Here is a 20,903-nt window from a genome sequence, read left to right as displayed (position 1 = left end):
TTGTTGTAGATGCTTCTGTCGCACTAGTGATAGATGTTTCTGCAGGAGTTGTTGTGATTGTGGAGGGCTCTGTTGTTGTAGATGTTTCTGCTGCACTAGTGGTAGATGTTTCTGCAGTAGTTGTTGTGATTGTGGAGGGTTCTGTTGTTTTAGATATATCTACAGTGATAATGGTGGATGTTTCAACCGGGGTTGTTGTGATCATGGACGTGCCTGTTGTTGTAGAATCTTCTGTCGCACTAGTGACAGATGTTTCTGCAGTAGTTGTTGTAATCGTGGAGAGCTCTGTTGTTATAGATGTTGCTGCTGCACTTGTGATGGATGTTTCTGCAGAAGTTGTTGTGAATGTGGAAGTCTCTGTTGCTGTAGATCTTTCTGCTACACTAGTGGTGGATGTTTCAGCCGGAGTTGTTTTGATCATGGAAGTAGATGTTTCTGCTACACTAGTGGTGGATGTTTCAGCAGGAATTGTTGTGATCATGGAAGTGTCTGTAGTTGTAGATGAATCCACTGCAATAGTGTTTGAAGTTTCTCCAGGAGTTGTTGTGATTGTGGAAGTCTCTGTTTTTGTAGATGTTTCTGTTTCACTAGTTGTGGATGTCACAGCAGTAGTTGTTGTGATCGTGGAAGTGTCTGTTGTTGTAGATATTTCTGCTGCAATGGAAGTGGATGTTTCTGCGGGAGTTCTTGTGATTGTGGAAGTCTCTGTTGTTGTAGATGTTTCTGCTACACTAGTGGTGGATGTTTCAGCCAGAGTTGTTGTGATCATGGAAGTGTCTGTTGTTGTAGATGTTTCTGCTGCACTAGTGATAGATGTTTCTGCAGGAGTTTTTGTGATTGTGGAGGGCTCTGTTGTTGTAGATGTTTCTGCTGCACTAGTGGTAGACGTTTCTGCTGTAGTTCTTGTAGACTTTTCTGCTGCACTAGTGGTAGATTTTTCTCCAGGAGTTGTTGTGATTGTGGAGGGCTCATTTGTTGTAGATGTTTCTGCTGTGATAATGGTGGATGTTTCAACTGGGGTTGTTGTAATTGTCGAAGTCTCTATTGCTGTAGATGTTTCTGCTACAATAGTGGTGGATGTTTCAGCATGAATTGTTGTGATCATGGAAGTGTCTGTTGTTAAAGATGTTTCTACTTCACTAGTTGTAGATGTTACTGCAGTATTTGGTGTGATCGTGGAAGTGTCTGTTGTTGTAGATGTTTCTGCTGCAATGGAAGTGGATGTTTCTGCAGGAGTTGTTGTGAATGTGGAAGTCTCTGTTACTGTAGATGTTTCTGTTTCACTAGTTGTGGATGTTACAGCAGTAGTTGTTGTGATTGTGGAAGTCTCTGTTGTTGTAGATGTTTCTGCTACACTAGTGGTGGATGTTTCAGCAGGAGTTGTTGTCATCATGGAAGTGTCTGTTGTTGTAGATATTTCTGCTGCACCAGTGATAGATGTTTCTGCAGGAGTTGTTGTGATTGTGGAGGGCTCTGTTGTTGTAGATGTTTCTGCTGTGATAATGGTGGATGTTTCAATTGGGGTTGTTGTAATTGTCGAAGTCTCTATTGCTGTAGATATTTCTGCTACAATAGTGGTGGATGTTTCAACTGGGGTTGTTTTGATCATGGAAGTGTCTGTTATTGTAGATGTTTCTGCTGCACTAGTGACAGATGTTTCTGCAGTAGTTGTTGTAATTGTGGAGAGCTCTGTTGTTAAAGATGTTTCTGCTGCACTAGTGGTGGATGTTTCTGCAGGAGTTGTTGTGAATGTGGAAGTCTCTGTTGCTGTAGATCTTTCTGCTTCAATAGAGTTGGATGTTACAGCAGTAGTTGTTGTGATCGTGGAAGTGTCTGTTTTCGTAGATGTTTCTGCTGCAATGGAAATGGATGTTTCAGCAGGAGTTGTTATGATCATGGAAGTCTCTGTTGTTGTAGATGTTTCTGCTACATTAGTGGTGGAGGTTTCTGCAGGACTTGTTGTGAATGTGGAAGTCTCTGTTCCTGTAGATGTTTCTGCTTCACTAGTGGTGGATGTTACAGCAGGAGTTGTTGTGATCATGGAAGTGTCTGTTGTTGTAGGTGTTTCTGCTGCACTAGTGATAGATGTTTCTGCAGTAGTTGTTATGATTGTGGAGGGCTTTGTTGTTGTAGATGTTTCTGCTGTGATAATGGTGGATGTTTCAACTGGGGTTGTTGTAATTGTCGAAGTCTCTATTGCTGTAGATGTTTCTGCTACAATAGTGGTGGATGTTTCAGAAGGAATTGTTGTGATCATGGAAGTGTCTGTTTTTATAAATGTTTCTGCTTCACTAGTGGTGGATGTTTCTGCAGGAGTTGTTGTGAATGTGGAAGTCTCTTTTGCTGTAGATGTTTCTGCTTCACTAGTTGTGGATGTTACCGCAGTATTTGTTGTGATCATGGAAGTGTCTGTTGTTGTAGATGTTTCTGCTGCACTAGTGATAGATGTTTCTGCAGGAGTTGTTGTGATTGTGGAAGTATCTGTTGTTGTAGATGTTTCTGCTACACTAGTGGTGGATGTTTCAGTAGGAGTTGTTGTGATCATGGAAGTGTCTGTTGTTGTAGATGTTTCTGCTGAAATGGAAGTGGATGTTTCAACAGGAGTTGTTGTGATTGTGGTAGTCTCTGTTTTTGCAGATGTTTCTGCTACACTAGTGATAGATGTTTCTGCAAGGGTTGTTGTGATCATGGAAGTGTCTGTTGTTGTAGATGTTTCTGCTGCACTAGTGATAGATGTTTCTGCAGGAGTTGTTGTGATAGTGGAGGGCTCTGTTGCTGTAGATGTTTCTGCTACACTAGTTGTGAATGTTTCAGCAGGAGTTGTTGTGATCATGGAAGTGTCTGTTGTTGTAGATGTTTCTCCTACACTAACTGTGGATGTTTCAGCAGGAGTTGTTGTGATCATGGAAGTTTCTGCTGTTGTAGATGTTTCTGCTGCACTAGTGATAGATGTTTCTGCAGGAGTTGTTGTGATTGTGGAGGGCTCTGTTGTTGTAGATGTTTTTGCTTCACTAGTGGTGGATGTTATAGCAGGAGTTGTTGTGATCATGGAAGTGTCTGTTGTTGTAGGTGTTTCTGCTGCACTAGTGATAGATGTTTCTGCAGGAGTTGTTGTGATTGTGGAGGAATCTGTTGTTGTAGATGTTTCTGCTGCACTGGTGGAATATGTTTCTGCTGTAGTTCTCGTAGACATTTCTGCTGAACTAGTGGTAGATGTTTCTGCAGTAGTTGTTATGATTGTGGAGGGCTCTGTTGTTGTAGATGTTTCTGCTGTGATAATGGTGGATGTTTCAACTGGGGTTGTTGTAATTGTCGAAGTCTCTATTGCTGTAGATGTTTCTGCTACACTAGTGGTGGATATTTCAACAGGAATTGTTGTGATCATGGAAGTGTCTGTTGTTGTAGGTGTTTCTGCTGCACTAGTGATAGATGTTTCTGCAGGAGTTGTTGTGATTGTGGAGGGCTCTGTTGTTGTAGATGTTTCTGCTGCACTGGTGGAATATGTTTCTGCTGTATTTCTTGTAGACGTTTCAGCTGAACTAGTGGTAGATGTTTCTGCAGTAGTTGTTATGATTGTGGAGGGCTTTGTTGTTGTAGATGTTTCTGCTGTGATAATGGTGGATGTTTCAACTGGGGTTGTTGTAATTGTCGAAGTCTCTATTGCTGTAGATGTTTCTCCTACAATAGTGGTGGATGTTTCAGAAGGAATTGTTGTGATCATGGAAGTGTCTGTTTTTATAAATGTTTCTGCTTCACTAGTGGTGGATGTTTCTGCAGGAGTTGTTGTGAATGTGGAAGTCTCTGTTGCTGTAGATGTTTCTGCTTCACTAGTTGTGGATGTTACCGCAGTATTTGTTGTGATCATGGAAGTGTCTGTTGTTGTAGATGTTTCGGCTGCACTAGTGGTAGATGTTTCTGCTGTAGTTCTTGTAGACTTTTCTGCTGAACTAGTGGTAGATGTTTCTGCAGTAGTTGTTATGATTGTGGAGGGCTTTGTTGTTGTAGATGTTTCTGCTGTGATAATGGTGGATGTTTCAACTGGGGTTGTTGTAATTGTCGAAGTCTCTATTGCTGTAGATGTTTCTGCTACAATAGTGGTGGATGTTTCAGAAGGAATTGTTGTGATCATGGAAGTGTCTGTTTTTATAAATGTTTCTACTTCACTAGTGGTGGATGTTTCTGCAGGAGTTGTTGTGAATGTGGAAGTCTCTGTTGTTGTAGATGTTTCTGCTTCACTAGTGGTGGATGTTTCTGCAGTAGTTGTTGTGATTGTGGAGGGCTCTGTTGTTGTAGATGTTTCTGCTGTGATAATGGTGGATGTTTCAACTGGGGTTTTTGTAATTGTCGAAGTCTCTATTTCTGTAGATGTTTCTGCTACAATAGTGGTGGATGTTTCAGCAGGAATTCTTGTGAATGTGGAAGTCTCTGTTGCTGTAGATGTTTCTGCTTCACTAATTGTGGATGTTACAGCAGTAGTTGCTGTGATTTTGGAAGTGTCTGCTGTTGTAGATGTTTCTGCTGCAATGGAAGTGGATGTTTCAACAGGAGTTGTTGTGATTGTGGAAGTCTTTGTTACTGTAAATGTTTCTGCTACACTAGTGGTGGATGTTTCAGCAGGAGTTTTTGTGATCATGGAAGTGTCTGTTGTTGTAGATGTTTCTGCTGCACTAGTGATAGATGTTTCTGCAGGAGTTGTTGTGATTGTGGAAGTATCTGTTGTTGTAGATGTTTCTGCTACACTAGTGGTGGATGTTTCAGTAGGAGTTGTTGTGATCATGGAAGTGTCTGTTGTTGTAGATGTTTCTGCTGAAATGGAAGTGGATGTTTCAACAGGAGTTGTTGTGATTGTGGTAGTCTCTGTTTTTGCAGATGTTTCTGCTACACTAGTGATAGATGTTTCTGCAAGGGTTGTTGTGATCATGGAAGTGTCTGTTGTTGTAGATGTTTCTGCTGCACTAGTGATAGATGTTTCTGCAGGAGTTGTTGTGATAGTGGAGGGCTCTGTTGCTGTAGATGTTTCTGCTACACTAGTTGTGAATGTTTCAGCAGGAGTTGTTGTGATCATGGAAGTGTCTGTTGTTGTAGATGTTTCTCCTACACTAACTGTGGATGTTTCAGCAGGAGTTGTTGTGATCATGGAAGTTTCTGCTGTTGTAGATGTTTCTGCTGCACTAGTGATAGATGTTTCTGCAGGAGTTGTTGTGATTGTGGAAGTCTCTGTTGTTGCAGATGTTTCTGCTACACTAGTGATAGATGTTTCTGCAGGAGTTGTTGTGATCATGGAAGTTTCTGCTGTTGTAGATGTTTCTGCTGCACTAGTGATAGATGTTTCTGCATGAGTTGTTGTGATTGTGGAGGGCTCTGTTGTTGTAGTTGTTTCTGATGCACTAGTCATTGATGTTTCTGCAGTAGTTGTTGTAGATGTTTCTGCTGCACTAGTGGTAGATATTTCTGCAGTAGATATTGTGATTGAGGAAGTGTCTGCTGTTTGAACAGGAGTTGTTGTGATTGTGGAGGGCTCTGTTGTTCTGGATGTTTTTGCTTCACTAGTGGTGGATGTTACAGCAGGAGTTGTTGTGATCATGGAAGTGTCTGTTGTTGTAGGTGTTTCTGCTGCACTAGTGATAGATGTTTCTGCAGGAGTTGTTGTGATTGTGGAGGAAGTTGTTGTAGATGTTTCTGCTGCATTGGTGGAATATGTTTCTGCTGTAGTTCTCGTAGACGTTTCTGCTGAACTAGTGGTAGATGTTTCTGCAGTAGTTGTTATGATTGTGGAGGGCTCTGTTGTTGTAGATGTTTCTGCTGTGATAATGGTGGATGTTTCAACTGGGGTTGTTGTAATTGTCGAAGTCTCTATTGCTGTAGATGTTTCTGCTACAATAGTGGTGGATGTTTCAGAAGGAATTTTTGTGATAATGGAAGTGTCTGTTGTTATAGATGTTTCTGCTACACTAGTGGTGGAAGTTTCAGCAGTATTTGTTGTGATTGTGGAAGTCTCTGTTGTTGTAGATGTTTCTCCTACACTAGTGGTGGAAGTTTCAGCAGGAGCTGCTGTGAATGTGGAAATCTCTGTTATTATAGATGTTTCTGCTACACTAATGGTGGATGTTTTAGCAGGAGTTGTTGTGATCATGGAAGTGTCTGTTGTTGTAGATGTTTCTGCTGCACTAGTGGTAGATGTTTCTGCTGTAGTTCTTGTAGACTTTTCTGCTGCACTAGTGGTAGATGTTTCTGCAGTAGTTGTTGTGATTGTGGGGGGCTCTGTTGTTGTAGATGTTTCTGCTGTGATAATGGTGGATGTTTCAACTGGGGTTGTTGTAATTGTCAAAGTCTCTATTGCTGTAGATGTTTCTGCTACAATAGTGGCTGATGTTTCTCCAGGAGTTGTTGTGATTGTGGAAGTCTTTGTTGTTGTAGATGTATCTCCTACAATAGTGGAGGATGTTTCAGCAGGAGTTGTTGTGATCATGGAAGTGTCTGTTGTTGTAGATGTTTCTGCTGCACTAGTTGTAGATCTTTCTGCAGTAGTTGTTGTGATTGTGGAGGGCTCTGTTGTTGTAGATATTTCTGCAGTGATAATGGTGGATGTTTCAACTGGGCTTGTTGTAATTGTCGAAGTCTCTATTGCTGTAGATGTTTCTGCTACACTAGTGGTGGATATTTCAATAGGAATTGTTGTGATCATGGAAGTGTCTGTAGTTGTAGATGCTTCTGTCGCACTAGTGATAGATGTTTCTGCAGTAATTGTTGTAATTGTGGAGAGCTCTGTTGTTATAGATGTTTCTGCCGCACTAGTGGTGGAGTTTTCTGCAGGACTTGTTGTGAATGTGGAAGTCTCTGTTGCTGTAGATGTTTCTGCTGCACTGGTGGAATATGTTTCTGCTGTAGTTCTTGTAGACGTTTCTGCTGAACAGGTGGTAGATGTTTCTGCAGTATTTGTTATGATTGTGGAGGGCTTTGTTGTTGTAGATGTTTCTGCTGTGATAAGGGTGGATGTTTCAACTGGGGTTGCTGTAATTGTGGTAGTCTCTGTTGCTGTAGATGTTTCTGCTGCACTAGTGGTGGATGTTTCTGCAGGAGTTGTTGTGAATGTGGAAGTCTCTGTTACTGTAGATGTTTCTGCTGCACTAGTGGTGGATGTTTCTGCAGGAGTTGTTGTGATTGTGGAAGTCTCTGTTCTTGTAGATGTTTCTGCTACAATAGTGGTGGATGTTTCAGCAGGAGTTGTTGTGATCTTGGAAGTGTCTGTTGTTGTAGATGTTTCGGCTGCACTAGTGGTAGATGTTTCTGCAGTAGTTGTTGTGATTGTGGGGGGCTCTGTTGTTGTAGATGTTTTTGCTGTGATAATGGTGGATGTTTCAACCGGGGTTGTTGTAATTGTCAAAGTCTCTAATGCTGTAGATGTTTCTGATACAATACTGGCTGATGTTTCTCCAGGAGTTGTTGTGATTGTGGAAGTCTTTGTTGTTGTAGATGTCTCTCCTACACTAGTGGTGGATGTTTCAGCAGGAGCTGTTGTGAATGTGGAACTCTCTGTTATTATAGATGTTTCTGCTACAGTAGTTTTGGATGTTTCAGCAGGAGTTGTTGTGATCATGGAAGTGTCTGTTGTTGTAGATGTTTCTGCTGCACTAGTGGTATATGTTTCTGTTGTATTTTTTGTAGACGTTTCTGCTGCACTAGTGGTAGATGTTTCTGCAGTAGTTGTTGTGATTGTAGAGGGCTCTGTTGTTGTAGATATTTCTGCAGTGATAATGGTGGATGTTTCAACTGGGGTTTTTGTAATTGTCGAAGTCTCTATCTCTGTAGATGTTTCTGCTACAATAGTGGTGGATGTTTCAGCAGGAATTCTTGTGAATGTGGAAGTCTCTGTTGCTGTAGATGTTTCTGCTTCACTAATTGTGGATGTTACAGCAGTAGTTGCTGTGATTGTGGAAGTGTCTGTTGTTGTAGATGTTTCTGCTGCAATGGAAGTGGATGTTTCAACAGGAGTTGTTGTGATTGTGGAAGTCTTTGTTGTTGTAGATGTTTCTGCTACACTAGTGGTGGATGTTTCAGCAGGAGTTTTTGGGATCATGGAAGTGTCTGTTGTTGTAGATGTTTCTGCTGCACTAGTGATAGATGTTTCTGCAGGAGTTGTTGTGATTGTGGAAGTCTCTGTTGTTGTAGATGTTTCTGCTACACTAGTGGTGGATGTTTCAGTAGGAGTTGTTGTGATCATGGAAGTGTCTGTTGTTGTAGATGTTTCTGCTGAAATGGAAGTGGATGTTTCAACAGGAGATGTTGTGATTGTGGAAGTCTCTGTTGTTGCAGATGTTTCTGCTACACTAGTGATAGATGTTTCTGCAGGAGTTGTTGTGGTCATGGAAGTGTCTGTTGTTGTAGATGTTTCTGCTGCACTAGTGATAGATGTTTCTGCAGGAGTTGTTGTGATTGTGGAAGTCTCTGTTGTTGTAGATGTTTCTGCTACACTAGTTGTGAATGTTTCAGCAGAAGTTGTTGTGATCATGGAAGTGTCTGTTGTTGTAAATGTTTCTGCTGCAATGAAATTGGATGTTTGAACAGGAGTTGTTGTGATTGTGGAAGTCTCTGTTGTTGTAGATGTTTCTCCTACACTAACTGTGGATGTTTCAGCAGGAGTTGTTGTGATCATGGAAGTTTCTGCTGTTGTAGATGTTTCTGCTGCACTAGTGATAGATGTTTCTGCAGGAGTTGTTGTGATTGTGGAGGGCTCTGTTGTTGTAGATGTTTTTGCTTCACTAGTGGTGGATGTTATAGCAGGAGTTGTTGTGATCATGGAAGTGTCTGTTGTTGTAGGTGTTTCTGCTGCACTAGTGATAGATGTTTCTGCAGGAGTTGTTGTGATTGTGGAGGAATCTGTTGTTGTAGATGTTTCTGCTGCACTGGTGGAATATGTTTCTGCTGTAGTTCTCGTAGACATTTCTGCTGAACTAGTGGTAGATGTTTCTGCAGTAGTTGTTATGATTGTGGAGGGCTCTGTTGTTGTAGATGTTTCTGCTGTGATAATGGTGGATGTTTCAACTGGGGTTGTTGTAATTGTCGAAGTCTCTATTGCTGTAGATGTTTCTGCTACAATAGTGGTGGATGTTTTAGAAGGAATTTTTGTGAAAATGGAAGTGTCTGTTGTTATAGATGTTTCTGCTACACTAGTGGTGGAAGTTTCAGCAGTATTTGTTGTGATTGTGGAAGTCTCTGTTGTTGTAGATGTTTCTGCTACACTAGTGGTGGAAGTTTCAGCAGGAGCTGCTGTGAATCTGGAAATCTCTGTTATTATAGATGTTTTAGCAGGAGTTGTTGTGATCATGGAAGTGTCTGTTGTTGTAGATGTTTCTGCTGCACTAGTGGTAGATGTTTCTGCTGTAGTTCTTGTAGACTTTTCTGCTGCACTAGTGGTAGATGTTTCTGCAGTAGTTGTTGTGATTGTGAGGGGCTCTGTTGTTGTAGATGTTTCTGCTGTGATAATGGTGGATGTTTCAACTGGGGTTGTTGTAATTGTCAAAGTCTCTATTGCTGTAGATGTTTCTGCTACAATAGTGGTGGATGTTTCAGAAGGAATTGTTGTGATCATGGAAGTGTCTGTTTTTATAAATGTTTCTGCTTCACTAGTGGTGGATGTTTCTGCAGGAGTTGTTGTGAATGTGGAAGTCTCTGTTGTTGTAGATGTTTCTGCTTCACTAGTGGTGGATGTTTCTGCAGTAGTTGTTGTGATTGTGGAGGGCTCTGTTGTTGTAGATGTTTCTGCTGTGATAATGGTGGATGTTTCAACTGGGGTTTTTGTAATTGTCGAAGTCTCTATTTCTGTAGATGTTTCTGCTACAATAGTGGTGGATGTTTCAGCAGGAATTCTTGTGAATGTGGAAGTCTCTGTTGCTGTAGATGTTTCTGCTTCACTAATTGTGGATGTTACAGCAGTAGTTGCTGTGATTGTGGAAGTGTCTGCTGTTGTAGATGTTTCTGCTGCAATGGAAGTGGATGTTTCAACAGGAGTTGTTGTGATTGTGGAAGTCTTTGTTGTTGTAGATGTTTCTGCTACACTAGTGGTGGATGTTTCAGCAGGAGTTTTTGTGATCATGGAAGTGTCTGTTGTTGTAGATGTTTCTGCTGCACTAGTGATAGATGTTTCTGCAGGAGTTGTTGTGATTGTGGAAGTATCTGTTGTTGTAGATGTTTCTGCTACACTAGTGGTGGATGTTTCAGTAGGAGTTGTTGTGATCATGGAAGTGTCTGTTGTTGTAGATGTTTCTGCTGAAATGGAAGTGGATGTTTCAACAGGAGTTGTTGTGATTGTGGAAGTCTCTGTTGTTGCAGATGTTTCTGCTACACTAGTGATAGATGTTTCTGCAAGGGTTGTTGTGATCATGGAAGTGTCTGTTGTTGTAGATGTTTCTGCTGCACTAGTGATAGATGTTTCTGCAGGAGTTGTTGTGATAGTGGAGGGCTCTGTTGCTGTAGATGTTTCTGCTACACTAGTTGTAAATGTTTCAGCAGAAGTTGTTGTGATCATGGAAGTGTCTGCTGTTGTAGATGTTTCTCCTACACTAACTGTGGATGTTTCAGCAGGAGTTGTTGTGATCATGGAAGTTTCTGCTGTTGTAGATGTCTCTGCTGCACTAGTGATAGATGTTTCTGCAGGAGTTGTTGTGATTGTGGAAGTCTCTGTTGTTGCAGATGTTTCTGCTACACTAGTGATAGATGTTTCTGCAGGAGTTGTTGTGATCATGGAAGTTTCTGCTGTTGTAGATGTTTCTGCTGCACTAGTGATAGATGTTGCTGCATGAGTTGTTGTGATTGTGGAGGGCTCTGTTGTTGTAGTTGTTTCTGATGCACTAGTCATTGATGTTTCTGCAGTAGTTGTTGTAGATGTTTCTGCTGCACTAGTGGTAGATATTTCTGCAGTAGATATTGTGATTGAGGAAGTGTCTGCTGTTTGAACAGGAGTTGTTGTGATTGTGGAGGGCTCTGTTGTTGTAGATATTTTTGCTTCACTAGTGGTGGATGTTACAGCAGGAGTTGTTGTGATCATGGAAGTGTCTGTTGTTGTAGATGTTTCTGCTGCACTAGTGATAGATGTTTCTGCAGGAGTTGTTGTGATTGTGGAGGAAGTTTTTGTAGATGTTTCTGCTGCATTGGTGGAATATGTTTCTGCTGTAGTTCTCGTAGACGTTTCTGCTGAACTAGTGGTAGATGTTTCTGCAGTAGTTGTTATGATTGTGGAGGGCTCTGTTGTTGTAGATGTTTCTGCTGTGATAATGGTGGATGTTTCAACTGGGGTTGTTGTAATTGTCGAAGTCTCTATTGCTGTAGATGTTTCTGCTACAATAGTGGTGGATGTTTCAGAAGGAATTTTTGTGATAATGGAAGTGTCTGTTGTTATAGATGTTTCTGCTACACTACTGGTGGAAGTTTCAGCAGTATTTGTTGTGATTGTGGAAGTCTCTGTTGTTGTAGATGTTTCTCCTACACTAGTGGTGGAAGTTTCAGCAGGAGCTGCTGTGAATGTGGAAATCTCTGTTATTATAGATGTTTCTGGTACACTAATGGTGGATGTTTTAGCAGGAGTTGTTGTGATCATGGAAGTGTCTGTTGTTGTAGATGTTTCTGCTGCACTAGTGGTAGATGTTTCTGCTGTAGTTCTTGTAGACTTTTCTGCTGCACTAGTGGTAGATGTTTCTGCAGTAGTTGTTGTGATTGTGGGGGGCTCTGTTGTTGTAGATGTTTCTGCTGTGATAATGGTGGATGTTTCAACTGGGGTTGTTGTAATTGTCAAAGTCTCTATTGCTGTAGATGTTTCTGCTACAATAGTGGCTGATGTTTCTCCAGGAGTTGTTGTGATTGTGGAAGTCTTTGTTGTTGTAGATGTATCTCCTACAATAGTGGAGGATGTTTCAGCAGGAGTTGTTGTGATCATGGAAGTGTCTGTTGTTGTAGATGTTTCTGCTGCACTAGTTGTAGATCTTTCTGCAGTAGTTGTTGTGATTGTGGAGGGCTCTGTTGTTGTAGATATTTCTGCAGTGATAATGGTGGATGTTTCAACTGGAGTTTTTGTAATTGTCGAAGTCTCTATTGCTGTAGATATTTCTGCTACACTAGTGGTGGGTGTTTCAGCAGGAATTGCTGTGATCATGGAAGTGTCTTTTGTTGTAGACTTTTCTGCTGCACTAGTGGTAGATGTTTCTGCAGTAGTTGTTGTGATTGTGGAGGGCTCTGTTGTTGTCGATATATCTGCAGTGATAATGGTGGATGTTTCAACTGGGCTTGTTGTAATTGTCGAAGTCTCTATTGCTGTAGATGTTTCTGCTACACTAGTGGTGGATATTTCAACAGGAATTGTTGTGATCATGGAAGTGTCTGTTGTTGTAGATGTTTCTGCTACACTACTGGTGGAAGTTTCAGCAGTATTTGTTGTGATTGTGGAAGTCTCTGTTGTTGTAGATGTTTCTCCTACACTAGTGGTGGAAGTTTCAGCAGGAGCTGCTGTGAATGTGGAAATCTCTGTTATTATAGATGTTTCTGGTACACTAATGGTGGATGTTTTAGCAGGAGTTGTTGTGATCATGGAAGTGTCTGTTGTTGTAGATGTTTCTGCTGCACTAGTGGTAGATGTTTCTGCTGTAGTTCTTGTAGACTTTTCTGCTGCACTAGTGGTAGATGTTTCTGCAGTAGTTGTTGTGATTGTGGGGGGCTCTGTTGTTGTAGATGTTTCTGCTGTGATAATGGTGGATGTTTCAACTGGGGTTGTTGTAATTGTCAAAGTCTCTATTGCTGTAGATGTTTCTGCTACAATAGTGGCTGATGTTTCTCCAGGAGTTGTTGTGATTGTGGAAGTCTTTGTTGTTGTAGATGTATCTCCTACAATAGTGGAGGATGTTTCAGCAGGAGTTGTTGTGATCATGGAAGTGTCTGTTGTTGTAGATGTTTCTGCTGCACTAGTTGTAGATCTTTCTGCAGTAGTTGTTGTGATTGTGGAGGGCTCTGTTGTTGTAGATATTTCTGCAGTGATAATGGTGGATGTTTCAACTGGAGTTTTTGTAATTGTCGAAGTCTCTATTGCTGTAGATATTTCTGCTACACTAGTGGTGGGTGTTTCAGCAGGAATTGCTGTGATCATGGAAGTGTCTTTTGTTGTAGACTTTTCTGCTGCACTAGTGGTAGATGTTTCTGCAGTAGTTGTTGTGATTGTGGAGGGCTCTGTTGTTGTCGATATATCTGCAGTGATAATGGTGGATGTTTCAACTGGGCTTGTTGTAATTGTCGAAGTCTCTATTGCTGTAGATGTTTCTGCTACACTAGTGGTGGATATTTCAACAGGAATTGTTGTGATCATGGAAGTGTCTGTTGTTGTAGATGCTTCTGTCGCACTAGTGATAGATGTTTCTGCAGTAATTGTTGTAATTGTGGAGAGCTCTGTTGTTATAGATGTTTCTGCCGCACTAGTGGTGGAGGTTTCTGCAGGACTTGTTGTGAATGTGGAAGTCTCTGTTGCTGTAGATGTTTCTGCTGCACTGGTGGAATATGTTTCTGCTGTAGTTCTTGTAGACGTTTCTGCTGAACTAGTGGTAGATGTTTCTGCAGTAGTTGTTATGATTGTGGAGGGCTTTGTTGTTGTAGATGTTTCTGCTGTGATAATGGTGGATGTTTCAACTGGGGTTGCTGTAATTGTGGTAGTCTCTGTTGCTGTAGATGTTTCTGCTGCACTAGTGGTGGATGTTTCTGCAGGAGTTGTTGTGAATGTGGAAGTCTCTGTTACTGTAGATGTTTCTGCTGCACTAGTGGTGGATGTTTCTGCAGGAGTTGTTGTGATTGTGGAAGTCTCTGTTCTTGTAGATGTTTCTGCTACAATAGTGGTGGATGTTTCAGCAGGAGTTGTTGTGATCTTGGAAGTGTCTGTTGTTGTAGATGTTTCGGCTGCACTAGTGGTAGATGTTTCTGCAGTAGTTGTTGTGATTGTGGGGGGCTCTGTTGTTGTAGATGTTTTTGCTGTGATAATGGTGGATGTTTCAACCGGGGTTGTTGTAATTGTCAAAGTCTCTAATGCTGTAGATGTTTCTGATACAATACTGGCTGATGTTTCTCCAGGAGTTGTTGTGATTGTGGAAGTCTTTGTTGTTGTAGATGTCTCTCCTACACTAGTGGTGGATGTTTCAGCAGGAGCTGTTGTGAATGTGGAACTCTCTGTTATTATAGATGTTTCTGCTACAGTAGTTTTGGATGTTTCAGCAGGAGTTGTTGTGATCATGGAAGTGTCTGTTGTTGTAGATGTTTCTGCTGCACTAGTGGTATATGTTTCTGTTGTATTTTTTGTAGACGTTTCTGCTGCACTAGTGGTAGATGTTTCTGCAGTAGTTGTTGTGATTGTAGAGGGCTCTGTTGTTGTAGATATTTCTGCAGTGATAATGGTGGATGTTTCAACTGGGGTTTTTGTAATTGTCGAAGTCTCTATCTCTGTAGATGTTTCTGCTACAATAGTGGTGGATGTTTCAGCAGGAATTCTTGTGAATGTGGAAGTCTCTGTTGCTGTAGATGTTTCTGCTTCACTAATTGTGGATGTTACAGCAGTAGTTGCTGTGATTGTGGAAGTGTCTGTTGTTGTAGATGTTTCTGCTGCAATGGAAGTGGATGTTTCAACAGGAGTTGTTGTGATTGTGGAAGTCTTTGTTGTTGTAGATGTTTCTGCTACACTAGTGGTGGATGTTTCAGCAGGAGTTTTTGGGATCATGGAAGTGTCTGTTGTTGTAGATGTTTCTGCTGCACTAGTGATAGATGTTTCTGCAGGAGTTGTTGTGATTGTGGAAGTCTCTGTTGTTGTAGATGTTTCTGCTACACTAGTGGTGGATGTTTCAGTAGGAGTTGTTGTGATCATGGAAGTGTCTGTTGTTGTAGATGTTTCTGCTGAAATGGAAGTGGATGTTTCAACAGGAGATGTTGTGATTGTGGAAGTCTCTGTTGTTGCAGATGTTTCTGCTACACTAGTGATAGATGTTTCTGCAGGAGTTGTTGTGGTCATGGAAGTGTCTGTTGTTGTAGATGTTTCTGCTGCACTAGTGATAGATGTTTCTGCAGGAGTTGTTGTGATTGTGGAAGTCTCTGTTGTTGTAGATGTTTCTGCTACACTAGTTGTGAATGTTTCAGCAGAAGTTGTTGCGATCATGGAAGTGTCTGTTGTTGTAAATGTTTCTGCTGCAATGAAATTGGATGTTTGAACAGGAGTTGTTGTGATTGTGGAAGTCTCTGTTGTTGTAGATGTTTCTCCTACACTAACTGTGGATGTTTCAGCAGGAGTTGTTGTGATCATGGAAGTTTCTGCTGTTGTAGATGTTTCTGCTGCACTAGTGATAGATGTTTCTGCAGGAGTTGTTGTGATTGTGGAGGGCTCTGTTGTTGTAGATGTTTTTGCTTCACTAGTGGTGGATGTTATAGCAGGAGTTGTTGTGATCATGGAAGTGTCTGTTGTTGTAGGTGTTTCTGCTGCACTAGTGATAGATGTTTCTGCAGGAGTTGTTGTGATTGTGGAGGAATCTGTTGTTGTAGATGTTTCTGCTGCACTGGTGGAATATGTTTCTGCTGTAGTTCTCGTAGACATTTCTGCTGAACTAGTGGTAGATGTTTCTGCAGTAGTTGTTATGATTGTGGAGGGCTCTGTTGTTGTAGATGTTTCTGCTGTGATAATGGTGGATGTTTCAACTGGGGTTGTTGTAATTGTCGAAGTCTCTATTGCTGTAGATGTTTCTGCTACAATAGTGGTGGATGTTTTAGAAGGAATTTTTGTGAAAATGGAAGTGTCTGTTGTTATAGATGTTTCTGCTACACTAGTGGTGGAAGTTTCAGCAGTATTTGTTGTGATTGTGGAAGTCTCTGTTGTTGTAGATGTTTCTGCTACACTAGTGGTGGAAGTTTCAGCAGGAGCTGCTGTGAATCTGGAAATCTCTGTTATTATAGATGTTTTAGCAGGAGTTGTTGTGATCATGGAAGTGTCTGTTGTTGTAGATGTTTCTGCTGCACTAGTGGTAGATGTTTCTTCTGTAGTTCTTGTAGACTTTTCTGCTGCACTAGTGGTAGATGTTTCTGCAGTAGTTGTTGTGATTGTGAGGGGCTCTGTTGTTGTAGATGTTTCTGCTGTGATAATGGTGGATGTTTCAACTGGGGTTGTTGTAATTGTCAAAGTCTCTATTGCTGTAGATGTTTCTGCTACAATAGTGGTGGGTGTTTCAGAAGGAATTGTTGTGATCATGGAAGTGTCTGTTTTTATAAATGTTTCTGCTTCACTAGTGGTGGATGTTTCTGCAGGAGTTGTTGTGAATGTGGAAGTCTCTGTTGTTGTAGATGTTTCTGCTTCACTAGTGGTGGATGTTTCTGCAGTAGTTGTTGTGATTGTGGAGGGCTCTGTTGTTGTAGATGTTTCTGCTGTGATAATGGTGGATGTTTCAACTGGGGTTTTTGTAATTGTCGAAGTCTCTATTTCTGTAGATGTTTCTGCTTCACTAATTGTGGATGTTACAGCAGTAGTTGCTGTGATTGTGGAAGTGTCTGCTGTTGTAGATGTTTCTGCTGCAATGGAAGTGGATGTTTCAACAGGAGTTGTTGTGATTGTGGAAGTCTTTGTTGTTGTAGATGTTTCTGCTACACTAGTGGTGGATGTTTCAGCAGGAGTTTTTGTGATCATGGAAGTGTCTGTTGTTGTAGATGTTTCTGCTGCACTAGTGGTAGATGTTTCTGCAGGAGTTGTTGTGATTGTGGAAGTATCTGTTGTTGTAGATGTTTCTGCTACACTAGTGGTGGATGTTTCAGTAGGAGTTGTTGTGATCATGGAAGTGTCTGTTGTTGTAGATGTTTCTGCTGCACTAGTGGTAGATGTTTCTGCTGTAGTTCTTGTAGACTTTTCTGCTGCACTAGTGGTAGATGTTTCTGCAGTAGTTGTTGTGATTGTGAGGGGCTCTGTTGTTGTAGATGTTTCTGCTGTGATAATGGTGGATGTTTCAACTGGGGTTGTTGTAATTGTCAAAGTCTCTATTGCTGTAGATGTTTCTGCTACAATAGTGGCTGATGTTTCTCCAGGAGTTGTTGTGATTGTGGAAGTCTTTGTTGTTGTAGATGTATCTCCTACAATAGTGGAGGATGTTTCAGCAGGAGTTGTTGTGATCATGGAACTGTCTGTTGTTGTAGATGTTTCTGCTGCACTAGTTGTAGATCTTTCTGCAGTAGTTGTTGTGATTGTGGAGGGCTCTGTTGTTGTAGATATTTCTGCAGTGATAATGGTGGATGTTTCAACTGGAGTTGTTGTAATTGTCGAAGTCTCTATTGCTGTAGATATTTCTGATACACTAGTGGTGGGTGTTTCAGCAGGAATTGCTGTGATCATGGAAGTGTCTGTTGTTGTAGACTTTTCTGCTGCACTAGTGGTAGATGTTTCTGCAGTAGTTGTTGTCATTGTGGAGGGCTCTGTTGTTGTCGATATTTCTGCAGTGATAATGGTGGATGTTTCAACTGGAGTTGTTGTAATTGTCGAAGTCTCTATTGCTGTAGATGTTTCTGCTACACTAGTGGTGGATATTTCAACAGGAATTGTTGTGATCATGGAAGTGTCTGTTGTTGTAGATGCTTCTGTCGCACTAGTGATAGATGTTTCTGCAGTAATTGTTGTAATTGTGGAGAGCTCTGTTGTTGTAGATGTTTCTGCTGCACTGGTGGAATATGTTTCTGCTGTAGTTCTTGTAGACGTTTCTGCTGAACTAGTGGTAGATGTTTCTGCAGTAGTTGTTATGATTGTGGAGGGCTTTGTTGTTGTAGATGTTTCTGCTGTGATAATGGTGGATGTTTCAACTGGGGTTGTTGTAATTGTGGTAGTCTCTGTTGCTGTAGATGTTTCTGCTGCACTAGTGGTGGATGTTTCTGCAGGAGTTGTTGTGAATGTGGAAGTCTCTGTTGCTGTAGATGTTTCTGCTGCACTAGTGGTGGATGTTTCTGCAGGAGTTGTTGTGATTGTGGAAGTCTCTGTTGTTGTAGATGTTTCGGCTGCAATAGTGGTAGATGTTTCTGCAGTAGTTGTTGTGAATGTGGAAGTCTCTAATGCTGTAGATGTTTCTGCTACAATACTGGCTGATGTTTCTCCAGGAGTTGTTGTGATTGTGGAAGTCTTTGTTGTTGTAGATGTCTCTCCTACACTAGTGGTGGATGTTTCAGCAGGAGCTGTTGTGAATGTGGAACTCTCTGTTATTATAGATGTTTCTGCTACAGTAGTTTTGGATGTTTCAGCAGGAGTTGTTGTGATTGTGGAAGTATCTGTTGTTGTAGATGTTTCTGCTACACTAGTGGTGGATGTTTCAGTAGGAGTTGTTGCGATCATGGAAGTGTCTGTTGTTGTAGATGTTTCTGCTGCACTAGTGGTAGATGTTTCTGCTGTAGTTCTTGTAGACTTTTCTGCTGCACTAGTGGTAGATGTTTCTGCAGTAGTTGTTGTGATTGTGAGGGGCTCTGTTGTTGTAGATGTTTCTGCTGTGATAATGGTGGATGTTTCAACTGGGGTTGTTGTAATTGTCAAAGTCTCTATTGCTGTAGATGTTTCTGCTACAATAGTGGCTGATGTTTCTCCAGGAGTTGTTGTGATTGTGGAAGTCTTTGTTGTTGTAGATGTATCTCCTACAATAGTGGAGGATGTTTCAGCAGGAGTTGTTGTGATCATGGAACTGTCTGTTGTTGTAGATGTTTCTGCTGCACTAGTTGTAGATCTTTCTGCAGTAGTTGTTGTGATTGTGGAGGGCTCTGTTGTTGTAGATATTTCTGCAGTGATAATGGTGGATGTTTCAACTGGAGTTGTTGTAATTGTCGAAGTCTCTATTGCTGTAGATATTTCTGATACACTAGTGGTGGGTGTTTCAGCAGGAATTGCTGTGATCATGGAAGTGTCTGTTGTTGTAGACTTTTCTGCTGCACTAGTGGTAGATGTTTCTGCAGTAGTTGTTGTCATTGTGGAGGGCTCTGTTGTTGTCGATATTTCTGCAGTGATAATGGTGGATGTTTCAACTGGAGTTGTTGTAATTGTCGAAGTCTCTATTGCTGTAGATGTTTCTGCTACACTAGTGGTGGATATTTCAACAGGAATTGTTGTGATCATGGAAGTGTCTGTTGTTGTAGAGGCTTCTGTCGCACTAGTGATAGATGTTTCTGCAGGAATTGTTGTAATTGTGGAGAGCTCTGTTGTTGTAGATGTTTCTGCTGCACTGGTGGAATATGTTTCTGCTGTAGTTCTTGTAGACGTTTCTGCTGAACTAGTGGTAGATGTTTCTGCAGTAGTTGTTATGATTGTGGAGGGCTTTGTTGTTGTAGATGTTTCTGCTGTGATAATGGTGGATGTTTCAACTGGGGTTGTTGTAATTGTGGTAGTCTCTGTTGCTGTAGATGTTTCTGCTGCACTAGTGGTGGATGTTTCTGCAGGAGTTGTTGTGAATGTGGAAGTCTCTGTTGCTGTAGATGTTTCTGCTGCACTAGTGGTGGATGTTTCTGCAGGAGTTGTTGTGATTGTGGAAGTCTCTGTTGTTGTAGATGTTTCTGCTGCACTAGTGGTGGATGTTTCTGCAGGAGTTGTTGTGAATGTGGAAGTCTCTGTTGCTGTAGATGTTTCTGCTGCACTAGTGGTGGATGTTTCTGCAGGAGTTGTTGTGATTGTGGAAGTCTCTGTTGTTGTAGATGTTTCGGCTGCAATAGTGGTAGATGTTTCTGCAGTAGTTGTTGTGAATGTGGAAGTCTCTAATGCTGTAGATGTTTCTGCTACAATACTGGCTGATGTTTCTCCAGGAGTTGTTGTGATTGTGGAAGTCTTTGTTGTTGTAGATGTCTCTCCTACACTAGTGGTGGATGTTTCAGCAGGAGCTGTTGTGAATGTGGAACTCTCTGTTATTATAGATGTTTCTGCTACAGTAGTTTTGGATGTTTCAGCAGGAGTTGTTGTGATCATGGAAGTGTCTGTTGTTGTAGATGTTTCTGCTGCACTAGTGGTATATGTTTCTGTTGTTTTTTTTGTAGACGTTTCTGCTGCACTAGTGGTAGATGTTTCTGCAGTAGTTGTTGTGATTGTAGAGGGCTCTGTTGTTGTAGATATTTCTGCAGTGATAATGGTGGATGTTTCAACTGGGGTTTTTGTAATTGTCGAAGTCTCTATCTCTGTAGATGTTTCTGCTACAATAGTGGTGGATGTTTCAGCAGGAATTCTTGTGAATGTGGAAGTCTCTGTTGTTGTAGATGTTTCTGCTTCACTAATTGTGGATGTTACAGCAGTAGTTGTTGTGATTGTGGAAGTCTCTGTTGTTGTAGATGTTTCTGCTACACTAGTTGTGGATGTTTCTGCAGGAATTGTTGTGATCATGGAAGTGTCTGTTGTTGTAGATGCTTCTGCTGCACTAGTGATAGATTTTTCTGCAGTAGTTGTTGTAATTGTGGAGACCTCTGTTGTTAAAGATGTTTCTGATGCACTAGTTGTGGATGTTTCTGCAGGAGTTGTTGTGAATGTAGAAGTCTCCGTTGCTGTAGATCTTTCTGCTTCACTAGTGGTGGATGTTACAGCAGTAGTTTTTGTGATCATGGAAGTGTCTGTTCTTGTAGATGTTTCTGCTGCACTAGTGATAGATATTTCTGCAGGAGTTGTTGTGATTGTGGAGGGCTCTGTTGTTGTAGATGTTTCTGATGCACTAGTCATTGATGTTTCTGCAGTAGTTGTTGTAGATGTTTCTGCTGCACTAGTGGTAGATATTTCTGCTGTAGATATTGTGATTGAGGAAGTGTCTGCTGTTGTAGATGTTTCTGCCGCACTAGTGGTGGAGGTTTCTGCAGGACTTGTTGTAAATGTGGAAGTCTCTGTTGCTGTAGATGTTTCTGCTGCACTGGTGGAATAT

The 20,903-nt window shown here is 41.3% G+C and overlaps 1 protein-coding gene across 1 annotated transcript; it reads right to left on the bottom strand.

Moving 5' to 3' along the window:
• Positions 1 to 724: 724 nt before the first annotated feature.
• Positions 725 to 18,913, bottom strand: LOC132141708 (integumentary mucin C.1-like; the record flags this gene model as incomplete). Its single annotated transcript, XM_059551372.1, has 4 exons — positions 18,830 to 18,913; positions 7,718 to 7,789; positions 2,639 to 2,689; positions 725 to 769 (listed from the first exon to the last, which is right to left on the bottom strand). Coding segments are annotated over exons 1-4 (252 nt in total), but the record flags the coding sequence as incomplete, so codon positions are not given.
• Positions 18,914 to 20,903: the final 1,990 nt, after the last annotated feature.

The sequence above is a fragment of the Carassius carassius genome, chromosome 6 (genome assembly GCF_963082965.1).
Source record: "Carassius carassius chromosome 6, fCarCar2.1, whole genome shotgun sequence".
Taxonomy (NCBI): Eukaryota; Metazoa; Chordata; class Actinopteri; order Cypriniformes; family Cyprinidae; genus Carassius; species Carassius carassius.
This window is presented reverse-complemented; position numbering and strand designations above follow the sequence as displayed.